The following is a 22,717-nucleotide window of genomic DNA, read 5'->3' as shown; positions in this document are numbered from 1 at the left end:
GGAGCAGAGTCCTCCAGCAGCACAGAGTATATCAGGAGAGGAGAGTTAGAGGAAGGAGCAGAGTCCTCCAGCAGCACAGAGTATATCAGGAGAGGAGAGTTAGAAGAAGGAGCAGAGTCCTCCAGCAGCACAGAGTATATCAGGAGAGGAGAGTTAGAGGAAGGAGCAGAGTCCTCCAGCAGCACAGAGTATATCAGGAGAGGGGAGTTAGAGGAAGGAGCAGAGTCCTCCAGCAGCACAGAGTATATCAGGTGAGGAGGGTTAGATAGAGGAAGGAGCAGAGTCCTCCAGCAGCACAGAGTATATCAGGAGAGGAGAGTTAGAGGAAGGAGCAGAGTCCTCCAGCAGCACAGAGTATATCAGGAGAGGAGAGTTAGAGGAAGGAGCAGAGTCCTCCAGCAGCACAGAGTATATCAGGAGAGGAAAGTTAGAGGCAGGAGCAGAGTCCTCCAGCAGCACAGAGTATATCAGGTGAGGAGGGTTAGATAGAGGAAGGAGCAGAGTCCTCCAGCAGCACAGAGTATATCAGGAGAGGAGAGTTAGAGGAAGGAGCAGAGTCCTCCAGCAGCACAGAGTATATCAGGAGAGGAGAGTTAGAGGAAGGAGCAGAGTCCTCCAGCAGCACAGAGTATATCAGGAGAGGAGAGTTAGAGGAAGGAGCAGAGTCCTCCAGCAGCACAGAGTATATCAGGAGAGGAGAGTTAGAAGAAGGAGCAGAGTCCTCCAGCAGCACAGAGTATATCAGGAGAGGAGAGTTAGAGGAAGGAGCAGAGTCCTCCAGCAGCACAGAGTATATCAGGTGAGGAGGGTTAGATAGAGGAAGGAGCAGAGTCCTCCAGCAGCACAGAGTATATCAGGTGAGGAGGGTTAGATAGAGGAAGGAGCAGAGTCCTCCAGCAGCACAGAGTATATCAGGAGAGGAGAGTTAGAGGAAGGAGCAGAGTCCTCCAGCAGCACAGAGTATATCAGGAGAGGAAAGTTAGAGGCAGGAGCAGAGTCCTCCAGCAGCACAGAGTATATCAGGAGAGTTAGAGGAAGGAACAGAGTCCTCCAGCAGTGCAGAGTATATCAGGAGAGGAGAGTTAGAGGAAGGAGCAGAGACCTCCAGCAGCACAGAGTATATCAGGTGAGGAGGGTTAGATAGAGGAAGGAGCAGAGTCCTCCAGCAGCACAGAGTATATCAGGAGAGGGGAGTTAGAGGAAGGAGCAGAGTCCTCCAGCAGCACAGAGTATATCAGGTGAGGAGGGTTAGATAGAGGAAGGAGCAGAGTCCTCCAGCAGCACAGAGTATATCAGAAGAGGAGAGTTATATAGAGGATGGAGCTGAATCCTCCAGCAGCACAGAGTATATCAGGAGAGTTAGAGGAAGGAGCAGAGTCCTCCAGCAGCACAGAGTATATCTCCACTGCACTGTAGACAATGGTCTATAAGTATTATTGTATCTCTTACGTGACTTGTTGCTTTGAGCTGAGCCTCGGTGTGGGAGGAGAGGAACTCTCTGCACATGCCCAGATTGCCGGCCTCCACTGCCACAAACAGAGGAATGCAGCCGTCCTGGAAGGCGGAACAGATAGAAGGAGTTACGTCCTAGACTCTCCTTCCTACGACATTCATTCATGCTGATTTTACACTGTAGCGTTGCGGTGAACATGCAGCAGGGGAGCCTAACCCCGCAACACCGCACAAATCCATCGTCATATGACCCTGTGGTACGGTGCGCCAACAGGGTCATATACATAGGCCCGCCCCCTGCTCAGTGACGTACTGTAATAATGTACGGATTATTGCAACTCTTCTAGATCTCCGAGAAAATATTTCAGTTTGTAAAGACTCATGCAGTACATAAACGGTATAACTAAATAACACCCAATAAAATGTCCTTGCCTGGGGCACCAAAATGGGCAGAAACAACCCTGTCTATCTATCTATCTATCTATCTATCTATCTATCTATCTATCTATCTATCTATGTTACCTTGTCCTGGACAAGTCTTGCATCTTTGCTGGATGTTCTTAGTAAAGTCTGGATGACACCGATGGCTCCGTTGGGCCGCTGTGCTGCGTAATGAAGGGGTAACTGGTCCTTTTCCTAGAAAAAAAAAAATACGCAAAGGCCAACTGTCAAACTCCAACACAGTTCTGTTCCTGTTCCATCTGCATTTAGACGGTGGGCAGTTGAATGTGATCATGTGACATTTTAAGCAAGGATTGCCAGTCTATACTATTTCAAGTGGATTCCTGGAGTGTTTAGCAGGAGTAAAGTGGAGCAGGGCAGCAGTAGCAGAGCAGGAAGTGGTGGGTGGGAAGATATGAAGTTGAAGTTGGAGTGGTTATTAGTAGTAGAGAGGAGTGGGGTAGCAGTAGCAGAGCAGGAAGTAGTAGGTGGGAAGATATGTAGTTGGAGGGTTAAGCAGCAGTAGAGAGGAGTGGGGTAGCAATAGCAGAGCAGGAAGTAGTAGGTGGGAAGATATGTAGTTGGAGTGTTAAGCAGCATTACAGTAGAGAGGAGCGGGGCAGCAGTAGCAGAACAGGTGGAGTTGGAATGTTTAGCAGTGGAGTGGAGTAGGGTAGCAGTAGCAGAGCAGGTGGTGGGTGGGAAGATATGAAGTTAAAGGGATCTATGCAGCTCCTGGCTTCAAATAGCTGCAAGGGCTGCCATTGTTCAGAAGTACAACCCCCTGCTATTTTACCACTGGCATTATCCAGGCTAGGTGTGAAATTCTTCAACTGTAACTGATGTTTTCTGTTTGAAGTACAATGGGGGTTTGTTTGTGGTCAATTAAGTCTAATGAAGTGATTTCTTATCTGCCTTCCACCATCTCCTGCTCCAGGTCTGCAGGTCCTTTGCGGACAGACAAAGTGGCTATTTTAACCCTTAGATGTAAAAAAATGAGGTAAATTGAAAGTTTTTTTTAATAATAAACCACATTTTTAGAATGCATTTTTTATTTGCTATAGAGCTGCCCTGGGTGTTAAAAATGATGCTTGGTTCACTTTTAAGTAGTTAGTAGTAGAGTGGAGTAGGGTAGCAGTAGCAGAGCAGGAAGTGGTGGTTGGGAGGATATGGAGGTGGAGTTAGAGTGAAGCAGGGCAGAAGTATCAAAGCAGGAGGAAGTGAGTAAGAAGATATGAAGTTGGAGTGTTTAGTAGCAGAGTGGAGCAGGGCAGCAGTTGCAGAGCAGGAAGTGGTAGGTGGGAAGATATGAAGTTGGAGTGGTTAGTGGCAGTAGAGTGGAGCGGGGCAGCAGTAGCAGAGCAGGAAGTGGTGGGTGGGAAGATATAAAGTTGGAGTTGGCGTGGTTAGCAGCAGTAGAGTGGAGTAGGGTAGCAGAAGCATAGCAGGAAGTGGGGGGTGGGAAGATATGAAGTTGGAGTTGGAGTAGTAAGTGGCAGTAGAGTGGAGTAGGGTAGCAGAAGCAGAGCAGGAAGTGGTGGGTGGGAAGATATTAAGTTGGAATGTCTAGCAGTAGAATGGAGCGGGCAGCAGCAGTAGCAGAGCAGGAAGTGGTGGGTGGGAAGTTATGGAGTTTGCGTTGGAGTGTTTAGTAGTAGAGTGGATTGGGGCAGCAGTGGAAGAGAAGGAAGTAGTGAGTTGTAAGATATGAAATGGGGGTGTTTAGCAGTAGAGGAGTGGAGGGGGCAGCAGCAGCTGAGCTGGAAGTGGTAGGTGGGAAGATATGGAGTTTGAGTGGTTAGCAGCAGTGGAGTGGAGCACGGCAGCAGTAGCAGAGCAGGCAGTGGTGGGTGGGAAGATATGGAGTTGGAGTTGTTAGTGGCAGTAGAGTGGAGCAGGGCAGCAGTAGCAGAGCAGGCAGTGGTGGGTGGGAAGATATGGAGTTTGAGTGGTTAGCAGCAGTGGAGTGGAGCAGGGCAGCAGCAGCTGAGCTGGAAGTGGTAGGTGGGAAGATATGGAGTTTGAGTGGTTAGCAGCAGTGGAGTGGAGCAGGGCAGCAGTAGCAGAGCAGGCAGTGGTAGGTGGGAAGATATGGAGTTGGAATGTCTAGCAGTAGAATGGAGCGGGGCAGTAGCAAAAGAGTAAGTAGCAGGCTGAGCAGATTGAGGCAAGGAAGCAGTAGCAGATGACGGAATGGCTGGAAAGAGTTATGAAGGATAATGACCTAAAGGAGGAGGTGGCTGGTGAACACAGATGGCACTACTTCTTTTGCTTGCCAAGGGAAGCTGCTAAAATGTCGTATCTGTTTCAGCAGCAAATCCAAAGTTCCGTAAACCTTGCGCTATTGAGAATGAACTTTCAAAGTGACTTATGTCATTGCAGTTACACTTTAAACCCTCTGAGACTGGCAGTGCGGAGAAAGGTTATCTGTACGTGCGACACCTGGGCTGGATATCTGCTAGTCGTGATGCCTTCAGACCACATTCTTGGCATCCGTCCCTCCAGGTGGTTGGTGTTGAGTTCAGCGTGTGGGATTGTTTGTTTTAGTTACATCCTGTTACTCATTTCTAAGAACAACTGTTTGCGGAGTAATTATCTATAGTGTTTGTTTCCAGGACAGAAACATCTGAGTGTAACCCGCGAGGAAGAACTGGATCCAATGGGAGAATTCAAATCCTTAAAGTCAAAACGCAACCAGGACTGCCAAGTACCAGGGACACTACCAGTTTAGTGTTGTCCATCCAGCGATGGCCATGAATTTGGTGTGATTTCTGATGATATCTATAGGCAGAGCCGGGTCAAGGTCCTCCAGCACCCAAGGCTAATGCTGGGAATACACGGCTCAATTCTGAGCCATTTAGATGGCTTGATAGATAATTTCCGACACGTCGGATCTCCCGCCCGATATTTTCAGCGCTCAATTTCGCATTGAACACAATGGAAAAAGATAAGAAAAACAAGCGGAAGATAAGACAAGACAAGACAAATAACATTTATATTGCGCTTTTCTCCTGGCGGACTCAAAGCGCCAGAGCAGCAGCCACTAGGACGCGCTCTATAGGCAGTAGCAGTGTTAGGGAGACTTGCCTAAGGTCTCCTACTGAATAGGTGCTGGCTTACTGAACAGGCAGAGCCGAGATTCGAACCCTGGTCTCCTGTGTCAGAGACAGAGCCCTTAACCATTACACCATCCAGCCACTACAAGATAAGAGAACTGCCTGCGGAATTGAGCGGGGAATCGATCGGGAGGGAGAATCGAGCTGCAAAATCCAGCCATGTATGCCCAGCATGAGACACCAAAGTGTGCCCCTCCATCCCTCCCACCCCAGCCGTCACACACTGATTGCTATTAGACTAATAGGCGCCCCGGGGCCCCCAACACCTTAATCTCTGGTTATCTGGCTTGCAGTCACTGCCATGTATCCCCTTTTCTTATTTCTCTCTGCTTCAAACACAATAGGGGAATGATAGCTGAGTGAGTTGTGCGCCCCCTCCTACACTGCGCCCTGAGGCTGGAGCCTCTCTCGCCTCTGCCCCGCCCTGCGCCACCTCCTACACTGCGCCCTGAGGCTGGAGCCTCTCTCACCTCTGCCTCAGCCCAGCCCTGTCTATAGGTGACCATTCATGATACAACTTAATTGTTCATCTTCTGCAATAATTTGATAAACTAATCAGTTGTATAGAAAAATCAAATGTAAAATGCCATCGATTTAAATTACATTTTTAAATAATTTATCTAGTAAACGTTCTTTTCTTTGTTTTTTTGCTTTCTGTGTTTTGTTTCAATGATTTCAATGATTCTTATGATAATAATAATCATAATAATAATATTTTATAAACGCTTTTCTCCCTAGCTTCCGCTAAAATCGCACATACGTATATGACATAAGGCTTGTTTAATCATCATTATACTTGACTTGACAGGCAGCCTATTGGGTCAATCAAAGTGCGTGGGATCATATTCTAGAAAGCCACTGGACCCGACAGGGCTCAGGGCGACATTTAAGGAGGGCCGTTATTTAAAAGGAGCATGCGTAAGTTACCAGCGCACACTACGCAGCACTACCGCTCATAGTGTGAACGCTGACATCTTAACTCGCGCTGCTCAATTGAGCTGCTTTAGCGGCGCAGCTAAATGAATCAAGCCATGGATCCATATAATAATAATTACAATATTTGTATAGTGCTTTCCTCTTGGCAGACTCAAGTGCCACAGCTGCAGCCACTAGGGCATGCTCAGTTGGCAGTAACAGTGTTAAGGAGACTTGCCCGAGGTCTCCTTACTAAATGCAGTGTATGCATAAAAGGCAAACGCACCCCTCCTGGTAGATTTGGCTCCGCCTTCTTCGCCAGCAGAAGTCGCACGATCTCTTCCTTGGAATAGGCTGCTGCCACATGAAGTGCCGTTCGGCCATCCTGCAAGTAAAAACAGGACTAACGTTAAATGAAAGTAGCATCACAGCCTATAAAATTGGTTGCACCATTCAAAAAGCCACCGTTATGTAGATCGTGTGCATAATGTATTATAGTGCCAAGGCCGGTTTTTTACTTTTTTTGCCCCTAGGCCAAGTATGTTGTGCCTCCCATTCCATGTGCAGTAGCTCCCTCTTCTAACATCCATGTACAGCTCAGATGTCTGTGCGCTGGATACCTCGGTGAAGCAAGTACCCCCAATATCTGGATTTAAGACACCTCTTCCTGCACGGCTGTTTTTAGCTACTTTGTGTGAGAGAACACGGAAAAGCTGCCGCTTGTGCTGACAGCAAGGCGGCTGATTCCGCGTCTAGTGCGGCGGTTTGCACGCAGGAGCATGCGTCTGGTACTGTGAATGAACGCGGAAAAGCCGCCGCGTGTACTGATAGCAAGGCGGCTGGTTCCGCGTCCAGCACGGCGGATTGCACGCAGTGGCATGCGTCTGGTGTGGCTGGGTCTGTTAGTTCACACAGATTCAGGAATACACGCGTGCGCGCTGAGAGGCAGAACTTTTATGACGGCCAAGGGGGATCAGCTGACCAGGCTGGTCAGCTGACCACAGAGCAAGTGACTATTGGTCCATCACTTAGGGGTGGCGCCAGAGAGCGCTGCTCTATATATAGTTACCACTGGCCAGTCTCAAGTTGTCTGCCGTTGCGAACACTACGTGGAAGCACTCAGACCTTAGTCAGATCCAACAGTGTGTTTGAACCAGGAGGACCTGGGAATTCACACTGAGCCAGATTACTACTGTATTATTATTGTGTTATACTTCAGACTAGTTCCAGGGTGTAGAGAGCACGGACCTCACACCCAAGATTAGGGAACTTGTGTTATCATTCTGTTATACTTCAGACTAGTTCCAGGGTGTAGAGACCACGGACCTCACACCCAAGATTAGGGAACTTGTGTTATCATTCTGTTATACTTCAGACTAGTTCCAGGCAGGGACGGATCTAGACCAAGTTGCCCCAAGTTGCGCCTGGGGCAAGGTCAGGTTTTGGCGCCTAAACTGCCATTCCCCATCCACATTTTGCCGCCTTTTTAAGAATTCAACAAACTGCGCCTGGGGCAAGAGACCCGCTTGCCCCCCCCTAGATCCGTCCCTGGTTCCAGGGTGTAGAGACCACGGACCTCACACCCAAGATTAGGGAACTTGTGTTATCATTCTGTTATACTTTAGACTAGTTCCAGGGTGTAGAGACCACGGACCTCATACCCAAGACTAGGCATCGTTTGATATCTGTTATGACCTATTGCTTTCCTGACTATCCCTCCGCTCTCTGATTCGGTACCACGCACCTCTGATTACCTGTTGCCAACCCTGCCTTTCTTGGATACCGAATCAGCCTTCTGTCTTTGTACTTTGTCTGTCCGTGTGTTGCCGACCTGGCTTGCCCGACCTCGAGAGCTATCTCTCTCCTGTAAGAGATAGTCTCCAGACCAGCTAGTGACATCCACCTTCAGGTGTCACTCACACACTGGCCCTTCCTATCTTCAGCCTGAGACTCCACCCCTTGGAAGGTCTCAGGCTGCTGGAAGGTTCTCGTGCTTCTTTAAAGAGCAGTATTGCCTATACTGCCAAGGACCACCTGCTCATCAGGTGGTTTACTCAAAGTTATTACTGTTGCACCAAACACTCAATATACATACAGGTGTCCAGAGGTTAGCAATATATCTGTATTATTGGTGATTCTGCAGATCATCCATAATCAGGTATATATCTGTATTCTTGGTGATACTGCAGATCACCAATAATCAGATTCTCTCTGTGTGCTGACACCGATCGTAACAGAACACAAGACCAAAACCAATTGGACGCACTCAACAGCCGTCTTGATGGACTCACCACTTCGGTGGAGAATTACACCCGAGTGCTGGACAGTCACCAGACCCAGATCAACGCTTTGTCTGGGACTGTACAAGTCTTTCAGACGGTTGTGAATACAGTGCGATCTCCTCCTAGCACAGACATACGTATGCCTGTACCCGAAAGGTTTTCTGGTCACAGATCTGACTTTCAGAATTTTAGAAATAGAGTGTTGTCATACTTTGAGTTGAGACCTAATTCATCAGGAACCGTGGCGCAGAGAGTTACATTTATTAAAACTCTGTTGTCAGGGGATTCCCAGACCTGGGCATATAGTCTTCAGACAGGGCATGAGGCCCTAACCTCAGTGGAGAAATTTTTTAAAGCTATGGCTATAATTTATGATGATCCGGGCATTGCCTCTACCGCTGAGCGGAAGCTCAAGACACTACGGCAGGGCAAGGGTCCGGTGGAGAATTATGCAGCGGAGTTCAGGAGATGGGCAGTTTCAGCTAGATGGGACTCATTCACACTTCTAGACTGTTTTTTTGTCAGGGTTGTCAGACGCGGTCTCTGATCTAATGTTGGGTCATCCGGAGCCAAAGTCTATTGATGAGGCCATTTCATTAGCAGTCAGAGTTGATCGTCGCCTACGTTATCAAAGACAGACTCGGAGTAGGAACAATGTGAGATATGTTTCCTACGCCGCGCCTCCATCTGTTTCATCCCCACCCGATTCGCCTCCACCAGAACCAATGCAGATTGGTCGGTCGAGATTGTCCCGGGTGGAGCGGAGGCGCAGAGAAACAGAGCAGCTCTGTCTATACTGTGCAGAGGAGGGTCATAAAGTACAGAATTGTCCCAAGAAGTTGGGAAACGCTGCCGCCTAGGTGTAGTCGGAGGTAATACCCTAGGCGTCAGTCGTTACCTCTACATGATAAACGTTTGCTCCTCCCTTGTACTATAGCTTGGAGGGATAAAACAGAGACCTACATTGACTCCGGCTCAGCAGCCAATTTTATAGATTACGAATTTGCTAAGAAGTTGGGGAATCCTATTTCCCCGTTGAAGCAACAGATTCTGGTCACTGCAGTGGATGACTTCCCGCTGCAGAGTAAACACCCCCTGTCTCAGACTCCAGAGTTAAGGGTTACGGTGGGGGTGTTACATAGAGAGAATCTACACTTTCTGGTCTTGCGGATGACAACCTCCACGATCATTCTTGGTATGCCCTGGTTACAACTTCACTCTCCTCAGATCAATTGGGCTTCAGGTCAGCTAACGAGCTGGTCTACCCATTGTTATCATCATTGTCTAGCGAAGGTAACATTGGGTAAAACCAAGATTCACATGGAGGGGTTGCCAGATCAGTATTCAGAATTTGCGGACGTGTTTTGTCCCAAATTAGCAGATAAACTTCCTCCACATCGTCCTTTTGATTGTCCCATTGATCTCAGGTCTGGTTGTATGCCCCCTAGAGGTCATCTCTATAATTTATCTGGACCAGAGAAATTAGCTATGCAAGAATACATCCGAGAAAATTTAGCTAAAGGCTTTATTCGTCCCTCTCGGCCACCAGCAGGGGCAGGATTCTTTTTTGTGAAAAAGAAGGATGGAGGCCTCCGTCCATGCATTGATTATCGGGGCTTAAATAAGATCACAGTAAAAAATCGTTATCCTCTGCCCTTGATAGACGATTTGTTTACCCAAGTCACCAATGCTAAGATTTTCTCGAAGCTGGATTTAAAGGGTGCATACAACCTTGTGCGTATCAGGGACGGTGATGAATGGAAGACGGCCTTTAGCACACCCGACGGGCATTACGAGTACCTAGTTATGCCCTTTGGGTTGTGTAACGCTCCGGCCGTCTTCCAAGAGCTAATTAACGAGGTCTTCAGAGAGGTATTGGGCAAATTCGTCTTAGTGTACTTAGACGACATACTAATTTTCTCATCCAACCTCTCAGAACACAGGAAACATGTTGGGTTTGTGTTGCGGAAGTTAAGACAAAATATGCTGTATGCTAAGTTGGAAAAGTGCATTTTCGACGTGACCTGTCGCCTTTCTGGGGTACATCATCTTGACCTCTGGCCTCTCTATGGACCCTGGAAAAGTTTCAGCTGTCTTGGAGTGGCCCCAACCTATAGGACCGAAAGCTCTCCAGAGGTTCCTGGGGTTTGCCAACTACTACAGGAGGTTCATAAAGGGGTACTCTACGGTGATTTCACCTCTCACCAGTCTCACCAAGAAAGGGGCATGTACTCACCACTGGTCCCCAGAGGCCCATGCTGCTTTCTCCACTCTGAAGAAATTGTTCTGTTCTGCACCCATACTGAGACATGTTGACGTCACCTTTCCCTTTTTTGTGGAGGTAGATGCCTCAGAGGTAGGGGTAGGGGCTGTGCTGTCTCAGCGTTCCGGGTTGCAGGGAAAACTGCATCCTTGTGCCTATTTCTCCCGTAGGTTTTCACCCGCAGAGAAAAACTACGATATAGGCAATAGGGAACTTCTAGCCATCAAATTGGCCTTTGAGGAATGGCGACATTGGCTAGAAGGGGCAGAACATACCATTACTGTTTACACTGACCACAAGAATTTGGAGTACATTGAGAGCGCTAAGAGACTTAGCCCCCGACAGGCCCGGTGGTCGTTATTCTTCTCAAGATTCAGATATGTAATCACTTATACCCCTGGTAGTAAGAACATCAAGGCTGATGCCTTATCCAGGTGTTTTGAGCCCGAGACAGCACAGCCCTCAGACCCAGAGACCATTGTCCCTCAGAAAGTGGTCCTGGCAGCCACTGAGACCTGGAAAGACTGGAATGTCACTTTAAGTCCATTCCAACAAGATGTTCCAGAGGGGAAGCATGAGGGGGTCATGTTTGTACCATTGCCTTTTCGCCTACAACTGTTGCAGCTGTTTCATTCCTACAAGAATGCTGGGCATCCTGGGGCCACCAGAACTCAGGATCTCATTACTAGATGTGCTTGGTGGCCGTCATTGGCAACAGACTGTAAGGAGTATGTAAGAGAATGTGCAGTGTGTGCTAGGAGTAAACCCTCCCGTCAGGCACCTGTTGGAACATTGCAGCCTTTACCAGTTCCGAGTGAACAGTGGACCCATTTGTCCATGGATTTTGTGGGCAAACTCCCCAGGTCTGAGGGCATGACGGTCATTTGGGTGGTAGTCGATCGATTCAGTAAGATGGCCCATTTTTTCCCTCTGAAAGGACTCCCCTCGGCCCAGGAATTGACTGATCTCTTCATCCAGCACATTTTCCGGCTGCATGGCATTCCGGAAAATATAGTGTCAGATCGGGGAGTCCAATTTGTATCCAAGTTTTGGAGAGCATTCTGCCATCAGTTAGACATGGACAGGGCCGGCCTTAGGTTCCACAGCGCCCTGAGCGTACCAAGATTTTGGTGCCCCCCCCCCCCTTAGTGTATCTTGTCCAGGCAGATCCCCCCTTTAGTATATATAGGCAGATCCCACCACCGTTAGTGTATATAGGCTATTAGTTCCCCCCTCCCCAATATCATGTACCCAGAGGAACGCCTAGTATTAGTTATATATAGATAATGATAATGAGAGGTGTCTGCCCCTAGTATAAGAACTGAGAAGTGTGTCCCCCAGTACAGTTAGTGAGAGGTATCCTCCAGTCCAGTACAGGTAGTCAGAGGTGTCCCCCATGTGGGTAGCCAGAGGTTTCTTCCCAGTATAGGTAGTAAGAAGTGCCCCCGCCCCTGAGTATAGATAGTAAGATATGACCCTATACCCAGTAAAGTTAGTGAGAGATGTCTCCCTCCAGTGTAGTCCTGCCAATAAAGCTTTTCTTGGGATAAGTAATAAAGGATTTGTCCCCCAGTATCGGTAGTTAGGGATATCTCTCCCTCCAGTATATGCAGTGAGAGATCTCTCTCCTGTATAGGCAGTGAAAGGTATTCCCTCTCCACTAGTTCCCAATATAGTCAAATGTTTACATTTCCAGTATGTAGTTGTGAGATAGTGAAGAAAGGCAGTGGGGGACAATAGTGCAGATAGCAGAACACCCACAGTGCACAGTGTGAGTCACAAATCATTCAGTGACAGAGCATTGTCTGTTCCATTCCAGCTCCCGCTGCTACTCTATCTCCCGTAGTCAGCCCCGCTGTCACTAGTCCAGCTCCGAGTCTCCTGCACAAACCATAGCAAGCCAGGGAAAGCCCGACAGCAGCCCAGCACATACTTACTACTGTATCTCTGTCCTTAATGGGAAGATCTTCTGTCTTCTTTGTTGCCTGGCCCGAACTATTGCTGCACCCATGCACCGCAGCTACAAACTTTGGATAGCAGATTAGCAGATACTGACTGGGGCTGAGGGCGCCAAAGCAAAAGTACATGCACGCTCGCACACTCCACAGGTCAGGGAAGGGGGAGAGGTACTTTCTCTGCCTGCACACTGCTGCTACTTCATACTGTAATAATAATGCGTGGTGGTGCCCCCCAGTTAGAAGAGAGACTCGCCCAGGGCAGGAACCATACGTGCATGCCTGTAGATAGTTAGATGTGCGTCTGCAGGGGGCGGAGCTACCACATGACGCAAGAGGGACCCAGCCGGAGCCCGCATCAGCCAGGTAGATAAGGAAAGCATATGCGGCCAGGGCGGCAGCCGGCTGGGCAGGAGCGCCCCCTGGAAGCCGGCGCCCTGAGCGATCGCTCCGGTCGCTCAGGTCAAAGGCCGGCCCTGGACATGGAGCTTTCTTTTTCATCAGGCTACCACCCACAGACCAATGGCCAGACCAAAAGAGTCAATCAGTCCCTGGAACAGTTTCTGAGATGTTATGTTGCAGATGCACAGACCGACTGGGTCAAATTTTTGCCGTTTGCAGAATTTGCACACAACAACCTGAAAAGTTCCTCTTCAGGATTTTCCTGATTTCAGGTGGTGACAGAAAGATCACCTAAGTTCACCCCATTGCCAGTGGCTTCTACTCTGTTTCCAGCCCTGGAGATTTGGCAGAGGTCTTTAAGACAGATTTGGGGAATGGTTAAAAGAAATCTTGGGAGGGCTTTTCAGAACCAGAAGAAACAGGCTGACAAGAGACGTTCCATAGAATGGGAATTTCTCCCAGGAGACTTGGTCTGGGTGTCCACACGACATTTGGCTCTAAAGCAACTGTCACCCAAATTAGGTCCCAGATTTGTGGGTCCCTTTCCAGTGACCAGAAAAATCAATAATGTCACTTATGCCATTGATCTCCCTACTAGCATGCGAGGTGTGAGATCATTTCATGTGTCCTTGCTCAAGCCGGCAGTGCACGTGGATTCCGCTCCCCCCCCCCCCCTTCCCCCGTGCTGATTGATGACCAACCGGAGTATGAAATTGAAAAGATTCTGGACTCACAGCTTGTGCAGAACTCCGTGCAGTATTTGGTTCACTGGAAGGGGTATGGCATAGAGGAAAGAACTTGGGTGCCAGACTGTCGTATGCACGCAGAGGAATTAAAGAGGGAACTCCATAACTTGCACCCTGGAAGGCCTGGTGGGAAGTGTCCGGAGTCCACTCCTCAGGGGGGGGTACTGTGAGAGAACGCGGAAAAGCCGCCACGTGTACTGATAACAAGGCGGCTGGTTCCACGTCCAGCACGGCGGGTTGTACGCAGCGGCATGCGTCTGGTGTGGCTGGGTCTGTTAGTTCACACAGATTCAGGAATACGCGCGCGCGCGCTGAGAGGCAGAACTTTTATGACGGCCAAGGGGGATCAGCTGACCAGGCTGGTCAGCTGACCACAGAGCAAGTGACTATTGGTCCATCACTTAGGGGTGGCGCCAGAGAGCGCTGCTCTATATATAGTTACCGCTGGCCAGTTTCAAGTTGTCTGCCGTTGCAAACACTACGTGGAAGCACTCAGAGCTTAGTCAGATCCAACAGTGTGTTTGAACCAGGAGGACCTGGGAATTCACACTGAGCCAGATTACTACTGTATTATTATTGTGTTATACTTCAGACTAGTTCCAGGGTGTAGAGACCACGGACCTCACACCCAAGATTAGGGAACTTGTGTTATCATTCTGTTATACTTCAGACTAGTTCCAGGTTGTAGAGACCACGGACCTCACACCCAAGATTAGAGAACTTGTGTTATCATTCTGTTATACTTCAGACTAGTTCCAGGGTGTAGAGACCACGGACCTCACACCCAAGACTAGGCATCGTTTGATATCTGTTATGACCTATTGCTTCTCTGACTATCCCTCCGCTCTCTGATTCGGTACCACACACCTCTGATTACCTGTTGCCAACCCTGCCTGTCTTGGATACCGAATCAGCCTTCTGTCTTTGTACTTTGTCTGTCAGTGTGTTGCCGACCTGGCTTGCCCGACCTCGAGAGCTATCTCTCTCCTGTAAGAGATAGTCTCCAGACCAACTAGTGACATCCACCTTCAGGTGTCACTCACACACTGGCCCTTCCTATCTTCAGCCTGAGACTCCACCCCTTGGAAGGTCTCAGGCTGCTGGAAGGTTCACGTGCTTCTTTGCCCATACTGCCAAGGACCACCTGCTCATCAGGTGGTTTACTCAAAGTTATTACTGTTGCACCAAACACTCACTATACATACAGGTGTCCAGAGGTTAGCAATATATCTGTATTATTGGTGATTCTGCAGATCATCCATAATCAGGTATATATCTGTATTCTTGGTGATACTGCAGATCACCAATAATCAGATTCTCTCTGTGTGCTGACACCGATCGTTACACTTTGATGCCCAAGACAAGGCAGCTGTTGCCTGTCCCCACCTAAACTTATGAATAGGAAGTCAGTAGATCATTACATTCATTGGCTTTGCAGGCAGCAATGCCGAATTGATCCAAAAAATTTTGTTTCTCAAAACAAGTCTATAAATGTTATCCTTTAAATGTTAAAGTGGGACAGTAAGCCATAAAATCAAATTCCTACTACCCACTGCTCTGTGTTTATTATGTAGTCTACATCCTGACCCTGCATTGCAAGCATTCCAATATAGTCATAAATGTGTCTGCTGTAATGAATATTATCTCAGTCAGAAAATGTGACTTTTATGGAACTAGCAGATGAGTGTAAGAATTCCATAACGCACAGTGTGCTAAGGATAGTTCCTTGGTACCCCTTCAAGCAACTGCCTCCTCAGGCATCTGCCTGGTTTTTCTATGCTTAAAAACTGTCCTGTCTGCCTGACTCTAGAACACAACCCAGCATGTTTGGAATTGGCACTGAAGAACTGGGTACCACCACCAGGTTTTGGCTAACCATAACCAGCCATTTGGAACTTGGATATGCAATGTTAATTCTCATCAGAATTTTCAGCATTTATCCCCCATATCCCCCATACTTTGCCAAACTATAACTGATCTCATTACCACAGCATTTATCCCCCATACTTTGCCAAACTGTAGCCAATTCCATTGCCAAAATGTTCATGTTAACCTCACTACCTGATGGCTAATGTTAACCTTTTAGCACTTACTAACAACTATACTCCTCGTACCCGTAATCCTTGTAAATAAAAGGTCTTACCATTATCTGCTGATCACCTGACCCTCACCTGTCATCATATTCATATTTATACACTGCTCCTTTTGCCAAAATGTTCTTGGGTGCAACTTCCTGTCAGATTACTCATCGATCTGACAGGAAATTGCATTGTGCGTACCCAGCATTAAGTTGCTCTACCAGAAGGGTATCTTTGGATTTCTATGTAGATATTATCATTGAGCAGGCAATCAGGATAACATTGTAAATAAAGGGGTTAAAGACTATTCTTCACTTTGTGTAAACCTACGAGGAGTAGTGTTAAGTGTGGAGATAAAGCAATCTGTGAGGGAGTCCGAGTGAAAACATTTGGGCAGCACGGTGGTGTAGTGGTTCGCACTCCCGCCTTGCAGCGCTGGGTTTGAATCCCAGCCAGGAAAATATCTGCATGGAGTTTGTATGCCCCCCCCCCCCCTGTGTCTGTGTGGGTTTCCTTCAGCCACCTTGGTTTCCTCCCACATCCCAAAAACATACAGGTAAGTTAATTGGCTTCCCCTTAAAGCGGATCCGAGATGAAAAACTAACTATAACAAGTAACTTGTCTATATATCTTATCTAAAGTTTAGATAGTTTACACAGCAAATCTAGCTGCAAACAGCTTTAATAGAATAAGATTATTTCTTCTTGTGATACAATGACAGCAGCCATGTTGTTTGTAAACATTACACAGAGGCAGGCTTATCTGCATCTTGAGCAAAAAAAACCTAATCCCCCCTCCTCCTCCCTCCTCCCCTCTGCCTCTGAAATATCTGGCTAGTAACACCTCCCCCTCCTCATGCTCAGACTGAGCTCTCATAAGCCCTTGCTACGGTCTGAAAGTGCCTTGGCTCTATGAAAACCTGTGAGCGTAGCTTGTTTAGTTTATAGGGAATTAGAGTATTAAAATAAAAGCAAAAAAGTATTTGGCTTGAGGAATGCCCTATAAATAATAGGAAAGGAACTCAATTATGCAATGAGTAAAAGTTCATCTCGGATCCACTTTAAATTGGCCCTAGACTACAATACATATATACACAATACATACATAGACATATGGCTATGGTAGGGATTACATTGTGAGCATTGTGTTAAAAGTGTAGGTCAATTATACCTGGAAAAATATTATTATTATTAATTTTATGTTCAAGTTCAGTGGCTTTATGTTACAGTGTTACCTTAATTAGACCTTACTGGAGTTCTATACGCCTCTGCTCCCCTAGATGTATAGAGTACACAGTATACTAATATATTCAGCACAGGATCTATTACCGCTATTAACTATAATAAGTACATATACTGGCATTGAATATCATGTTACAGGACAGCTCCTCCTTTACCGTAAGGCCAATTGTCTTATTGTATATAATAAATGAAGCAGTAACTGTGCTGCCTCTACCCTGGCTGTAAATGTGTGCTGACTGACGAGATATGTGCTAAGTCTGCCTGTGCTGCCAATAAAAATGTGTCACTCCTCATACTGGACTCAATACATTCAATGCTGGGGACCATAGATTAAGGATTTCTATGGCAGGGTCTCTCATGTCACTGTCCACAGAGGAGCTCAAAATCTAATCCCTACCATAGTCATAGTATATTGCCCTACCATATTATTATTATGTATTTATATAGCACTGACATCTTTTGCAGCACGTTACAGAGTACATAGTCATGTCACTGACTGTCCTCAGAGGAGTTCACAATCTAATCCCCACCATAGTCATAGTCTAATGTCCTACCATATTATTATTATTATTATTATTATTATTATGTATTTATATAGAACTGACATCTTCTGCTGCACATTACAGAGTACATAGTCATGTCACTGGCTGTCCTCAGGGGAGCTCACAGTCTAATCCCCACCATAGTCATAGTCTAATGTCCTACCATATTATTATTATTATTATTATGTATTTATATAGAACTAACATCTTCTGCTGCACATTACAGAGTACATAGTCATGTCACTGGCTGTCCTCAGAGGAGCTCACAGTCTAATCCCCACCATAGTCATAGTCTAATGTCCTACCATATTATTATTATTATTATTATTATTATTATTATTATTATTATTATTATTTTGTATTTATATAGAACTGACATCTTCTGCTGCACATTACAGAGTACATAGTCATGTCACTGACTGTCCTCAGAGGAGCTCACAATCTAATCCTACCATAGTCATAGTCTAATGTCCTTCCATATTATTATTATGTATTTATATAGCAGTGGCATCTTCTGCAGCACATTACAGAGTACATAGTCATGTCACTGACTGTCCTCAGAGGAGCTCACAATCGAAAATTATCATAGTCGTATGTCCCTGTCACAGTCTCAAGATGACCACCCGTTACAATTTTTCTGTTCAATTTTACTCCAATTCAATTAAAATGATCAGTTATACTAAAAACTCTAAAGATTTTTTGTTTTCGATCGAGAAATCTGATCAAATTTTACATTTTTTCAAAAATGTTTGAGACTGAATATGCCGACAGTAAGTGTAATATTGCTGAGCGCTGTCTGTGCACGGAAATATTACTGCGATTTTCTGTATCAACCCCATTGATGTACAGAGATGCAAAATGGTGATAAATGTCACACTGGAAAATGTTCTATGAAAATGCAAAATTATCAGAAGTTGATTATTGAGGGAAAGCTTGCCGTGCAGGAGGGTTTTAGCCAACCAACTTTTTTGATGTTTACGATCTTTTTTCCAGAAATTAAAATCAAACAATTTTTTCAAAACTTTCAGCAACCAAAAGAATTGGATGGAAATGGCCGAATTGAATCAAAATTGTAACTTTAATGCGTGTTGCCACCTTATGGCCATTTTTTGGGAGGAACTTAATTAATGTATCAGTATGTTTTCAGTATGTGGGAGAAAACCAAGCACCCGGAGGAAACCCATGCAAACATGGAGAAAATATATAAACTTGCACATAGTGTCCTGCCCAGATTTGAACCCGGGACCCAAGTCCTCAAGGCAGATCTTTCAACTGTCCCAATGTGGCCGGGACTGTCCTGAGTTAGGAGGTATGGTCCCTTAGCACACCCTTGTGTTCCCGTCTTGTGCTCCCCCAACCCCAGTTTATGCAGCAGAGCATTGCCGCAGCATTAGCCAAGTCTGTCTCACCTCCTCCAGGCTTTAGCGATGTCTGTCCATCCACATCTACAGCTCCACCCTCGCTCTAATCACTGCTTCGCCTCCTGTACATCTTGTGAATAGACCCCACATGAAAAGATCAAGATGCCAGGCAGAGAGCAGTTAGTGAGCTGTAGGGGATGCACAACATCGTTGGAGTGCATGTAGGAGGTGAGATCAGTATAGCTAGAACTGCGTCTATACTGCATATATTGGGAATCTATATTGGGGAGGGAGGAGGAATGATTAGACACCAGGGAAGCTATAAGGGTGGGGGAGGAGGGGAACCAATAAAGCTCAGGGAGACCTGACAGAAGGGCATTGCAGTAGACAAGGTGGGAGATGATGAGGGCATAAATGTGGAGTTTGTGTGTGGATCAGTGTGTAACAATTTATGGAGGGAGGGGCAGAGTACAAGAGAGGTCTTTGCATCGGGGGATAGTGATGTGGGCACTTTTGTACCCAAAGCGATCTCAAAACGTTATGTTTATGGGCCTGAAGTAAGTCAGGTCTATCGTGTCCTTTCAGCCTAGAAATGGGGCTCAGGAAATAGCAATGCTTCATCATCACTGCTTTCCGGGATATTAGTCTGTTTATAGTGCGCCTTTGGTCTTTGATGCCCCTGGTTTGGAACTTCTACATTGTAGAGCTTCGTGTTCCCCTTTGTGAAATAATGACACGTTTGTTTTATCACCGGGTCTGACCGGCAGTGTTTGTCCACAGAGATGTTTGGTGGGACAGCAGGGGACCCCAGCTCAGGGCCTGTTTGTCACTCATTTAAAGGTCATCGTCAAGATGAGGCCTCTGGCGTTGCTTAACTCCTGCGGCCATTAAAATTCCCAACTCGTCTCCCAGAGATACCGGCAGTCTGAGGAGAACTGGCTGATCAGTTCTGCAGGCGGGCATTGGCTGCCACACATAGACATTCTGTCAGGTGAACATAGACCATGGAGGATTGAAGGAGCAAATTGTGGAAAAAGAAGATTCCTACAGAAAGTGAAACGTTTGCACAAAACTGCAACATGTATTAATGTCAGCAGGGGTGATAATCATGCCCAAAACTGAGCCAAAGAGGATCCCTAGTTATTGTGTGTGTCCGTGTACATATACAATCAAACTGGAAGAGGAAAGAGGTAGTTGGCACTGGAAACAGTAAAAAATGGCGCAGGTGGCTAGTGGACAAATCGGGCACCGCCATTCACTCCCATATTAATTATCGTTTACTGGGCGCCGAACAGGAAAAAAGGGCGCCCGAGAATAATGTTTTCCAACGGAGCCCAAAGATCTTTAATGTTTTATAACTGCTTGTGATGATTTACGTTTCCTATTTCAATAAAACATTATTTTAAATGTTATCCCTTACTGTTTGTAAAACATTATTATTCACAAAATAAAGCGATCAGTACGTAACGTAAAATGTAATATATTTTCTCCCTTACTGTTTCTAAAACATTATTCTAAACACAATACAGTGATCACTAAGGAGGGTTTTAAGTTTAGGCACCACCAGGAGGGTCTTAGGTTTAGGCACCATCAGGGGAGTCTTAGGTTTAGGCACCACCAGGGGGGTCTTAGGTTTAGGCACCACCAGGGGGGGGGGTCTTAGGTTTAGGCACCATCAGGGGAGTCTTAGGTTTAGGCACCACCAGGGGGGTCTTAGGTTTAGGCACCACCAGGGGGTCTTAGGTTTAGGCACCACAAGGGGGATCTTAGGTTTAGGCACCACAAGGGGGATCTTAGGTTTAGGCACCACAAGAGGGATCTTAGGTTTAGGCACCACCAGGGGGGTCTTAGGTTTAGGCACCACCAGGGGGTCTTAGGTTTAGGCAGGGGGGGTCTTAGGTTTAGGCACCATCAGGGGAGTCTTAGGTTTAGGCACCACCAGGGGGGTCTTAGGTTTAGGCACCACAAGGGGGATCTTAGGTTTAGGCACCACAAGAGGGGTCTTAGGTTTAGGCACCACCAGGGGGGTCTTAGGTTTAGGCACCACCAGGGGGTCTTAGATTTAGGCACCAATACGGGGGTCTAGGGGTTAGGGGTAGGTACAGGGAGGGTTACTTGCTAATTTTTTTTAAACGTTATTATGCATTTCAGTTTTTAAACGGAAGATTAACGTTTTCACAATTGCCGATTTCATGCACATTATTTAATGATTTATAACTTTATTAAACATTATTTATAAACGACATATAGTACAATATATTTTTAAATGTTATCCATGCTTATCGTTTAAAACCCTGCGCCCTTTTTTCCCAGCGCCCCTTTTTAACGTACGCGTTGGCACTACTGCATGGAACAGTCGGTGGTGTGAGGGATAAGCAGGGTTCAGATGCTTCACAGACCTGAATGCAACCTAAGCGTGCTCAGATCAGGATAGATTTGCCCTGCAAAGGAAGGAGGAGTAGGAGAGGATCTGCACTGCAAATAAGCTTTTATTTCCAAAGAAAGGCACTGTGAGATACACACATCAAAGTGAGCGAGTATTACACATACCAATGCATTAAGCCGATGCCCCGCGCGGGAATGCGCTTCCACGGGGACGGTAATGGATTACAGCCTCTGTGGAAGTGCACTCTCGCGCAAAATGGCCGTCAGGCTATTAGTGGCCAGCACCCACCATCATCGCACAGCTTCAATGTACCGGTATGTGTAATACTTGCTCACTTTGATGAGCGTATCCCACAATGCCTTTCTTTAGAAATAAAAGCTTATTTGCATTGCCGATCCTCTCCTCCTCCTTCCTTTGTCGTGTACATATGCAGTATCTTACACAAGTGAGTACACCTCCAAAATTTTTGTAAATATTTTGTTATACCTTTTCAGGGTGGGGCTACATACCAATATACATCAGTATATAGCAAGTGTTTTTGATGCTGAAGCTAGGATATTTAACGTAAAATTCTGCTACGTTACAGTTTCTCTTTAAAGGGGAACTTCAGCCTAAACAAACATACTGTCATTAAGTTACATTAGTTATGTTAATTAGAATAGATAGGTAATATAATCTCTTACCCACCTTGTTTTAAAAGAACAGGCAAATGTTTGTGATTCATGGGGGCAGCCATCTTTGTCATGGGGGCAGCCATCTTTTTGGCTGAAAGGAGGTGACAGGGAGCATGAGACACAGTTCCAACTGTCCTGTGTCCTGATTACCCCTCCCAGCTGCACACGCTAGGCTTCAAATGTCAAATTCAAAATGTAAAAAAAAAAATAAAAAAAAATTGCACCAAAACAGCAGAACGAGAACAACAACATCAGAAATCCCATCATGCTTTGCACAGCATTAGGGGAAAAAAGCCTAGGCAGTTTTCTTCTGTGCAGCTAAAAATGAGACTTGTATAAGAGAAACAAAGTTCTGATGCTGTGAAACTGTTAAAGAAACACCAAGCCTTTTCAGTGCTGCTGAGTCGATTTTTAGTCTGGAGGTTCACTTTAAGTCTAATACACCTCGATCCACTAGTGACTAATGAGCAAAAAGCTCATTAAATTTAGCGAAAATAATGTTACATTCGATTTTTGAGCAAAAATGCCATCGAAAATAAGTTTTTCGTTATTTTTTTGCGTTTTTCACGCTTTTTGTGAATGTTTGCGGTAAAAATATTGTTTTTCCAAGTTTTTTTTGAGTTTTTGCATTAAAATAACGATTTCAAATTGTTGCAAAAAAGTTTGTATTTTCACATTTTTCGCAAAAACACAAGCTATTTTTGCAAAAATGTTATTGAAATCGAAAAGCAAGCAACAGTGTTCATAGATACTGTAGATTGAATTGATATTGTACTCATATAAATATTTCTTTGGGGAGTGGCCATACTTTATTTGTACCACACAAATAGTCTAAAACAGACAAGTCCTATTGGTATGTAACA

The 22,717-nt window shown here is 46.0% G+C and overlaps 1 protein-coding gene across 1 annotated transcript in view; it reads right to left on the bottom strand.

The window, feature by feature from the left end:
• Positions 1–22,717, bottom strand: part of LOC137519472 (serine/threonine-protein phosphatase 6 regulatory ankyrin repeat subunit B-like) — a 132,368-nt gene that overhangs the window by 99,526 nt on the left and 10,125 nt on the right. Inside the window, exons 3-5 of the mRNA XM_068238426.1 lie at positions 6,211–6,309; positions 1,975–2,088; positions 1,450–1,554 (exon numbers count right to left, since the gene is read on the bottom strand). Coding sequence (XP_068094527.1) covers positions 1,450–1,554; positions 1,975–2,088; positions 6,211–6,309 — 318 coding nt within the window. The remainder of the gene's footprint in view (positions 1–1,449; positions 1,555–1,974; positions 2,089–6,210; positions 6,310–22,717) is intronic.

The sequence above is a fragment of the Hyperolius riggenbachi genome, chromosome 5 (genome assembly GCF_040937935.1).
Source record: "Hyperolius riggenbachi isolate aHypRig1 chromosome 5, aHypRig1.pri, whole genome shotgun sequence".
NCBI classification, from domain to species: domain Eukaryota; kingdom Metazoa; phylum Chordata; class Amphibia; order Anura; family Hyperoliidae; genus Hyperolius; species Hyperolius riggenbachi.
The sequence above is the reverse complement of the archived record's forward strand: the minus strand, read 5'-3'. Positions and strand labels throughout refer to the sequence as shown.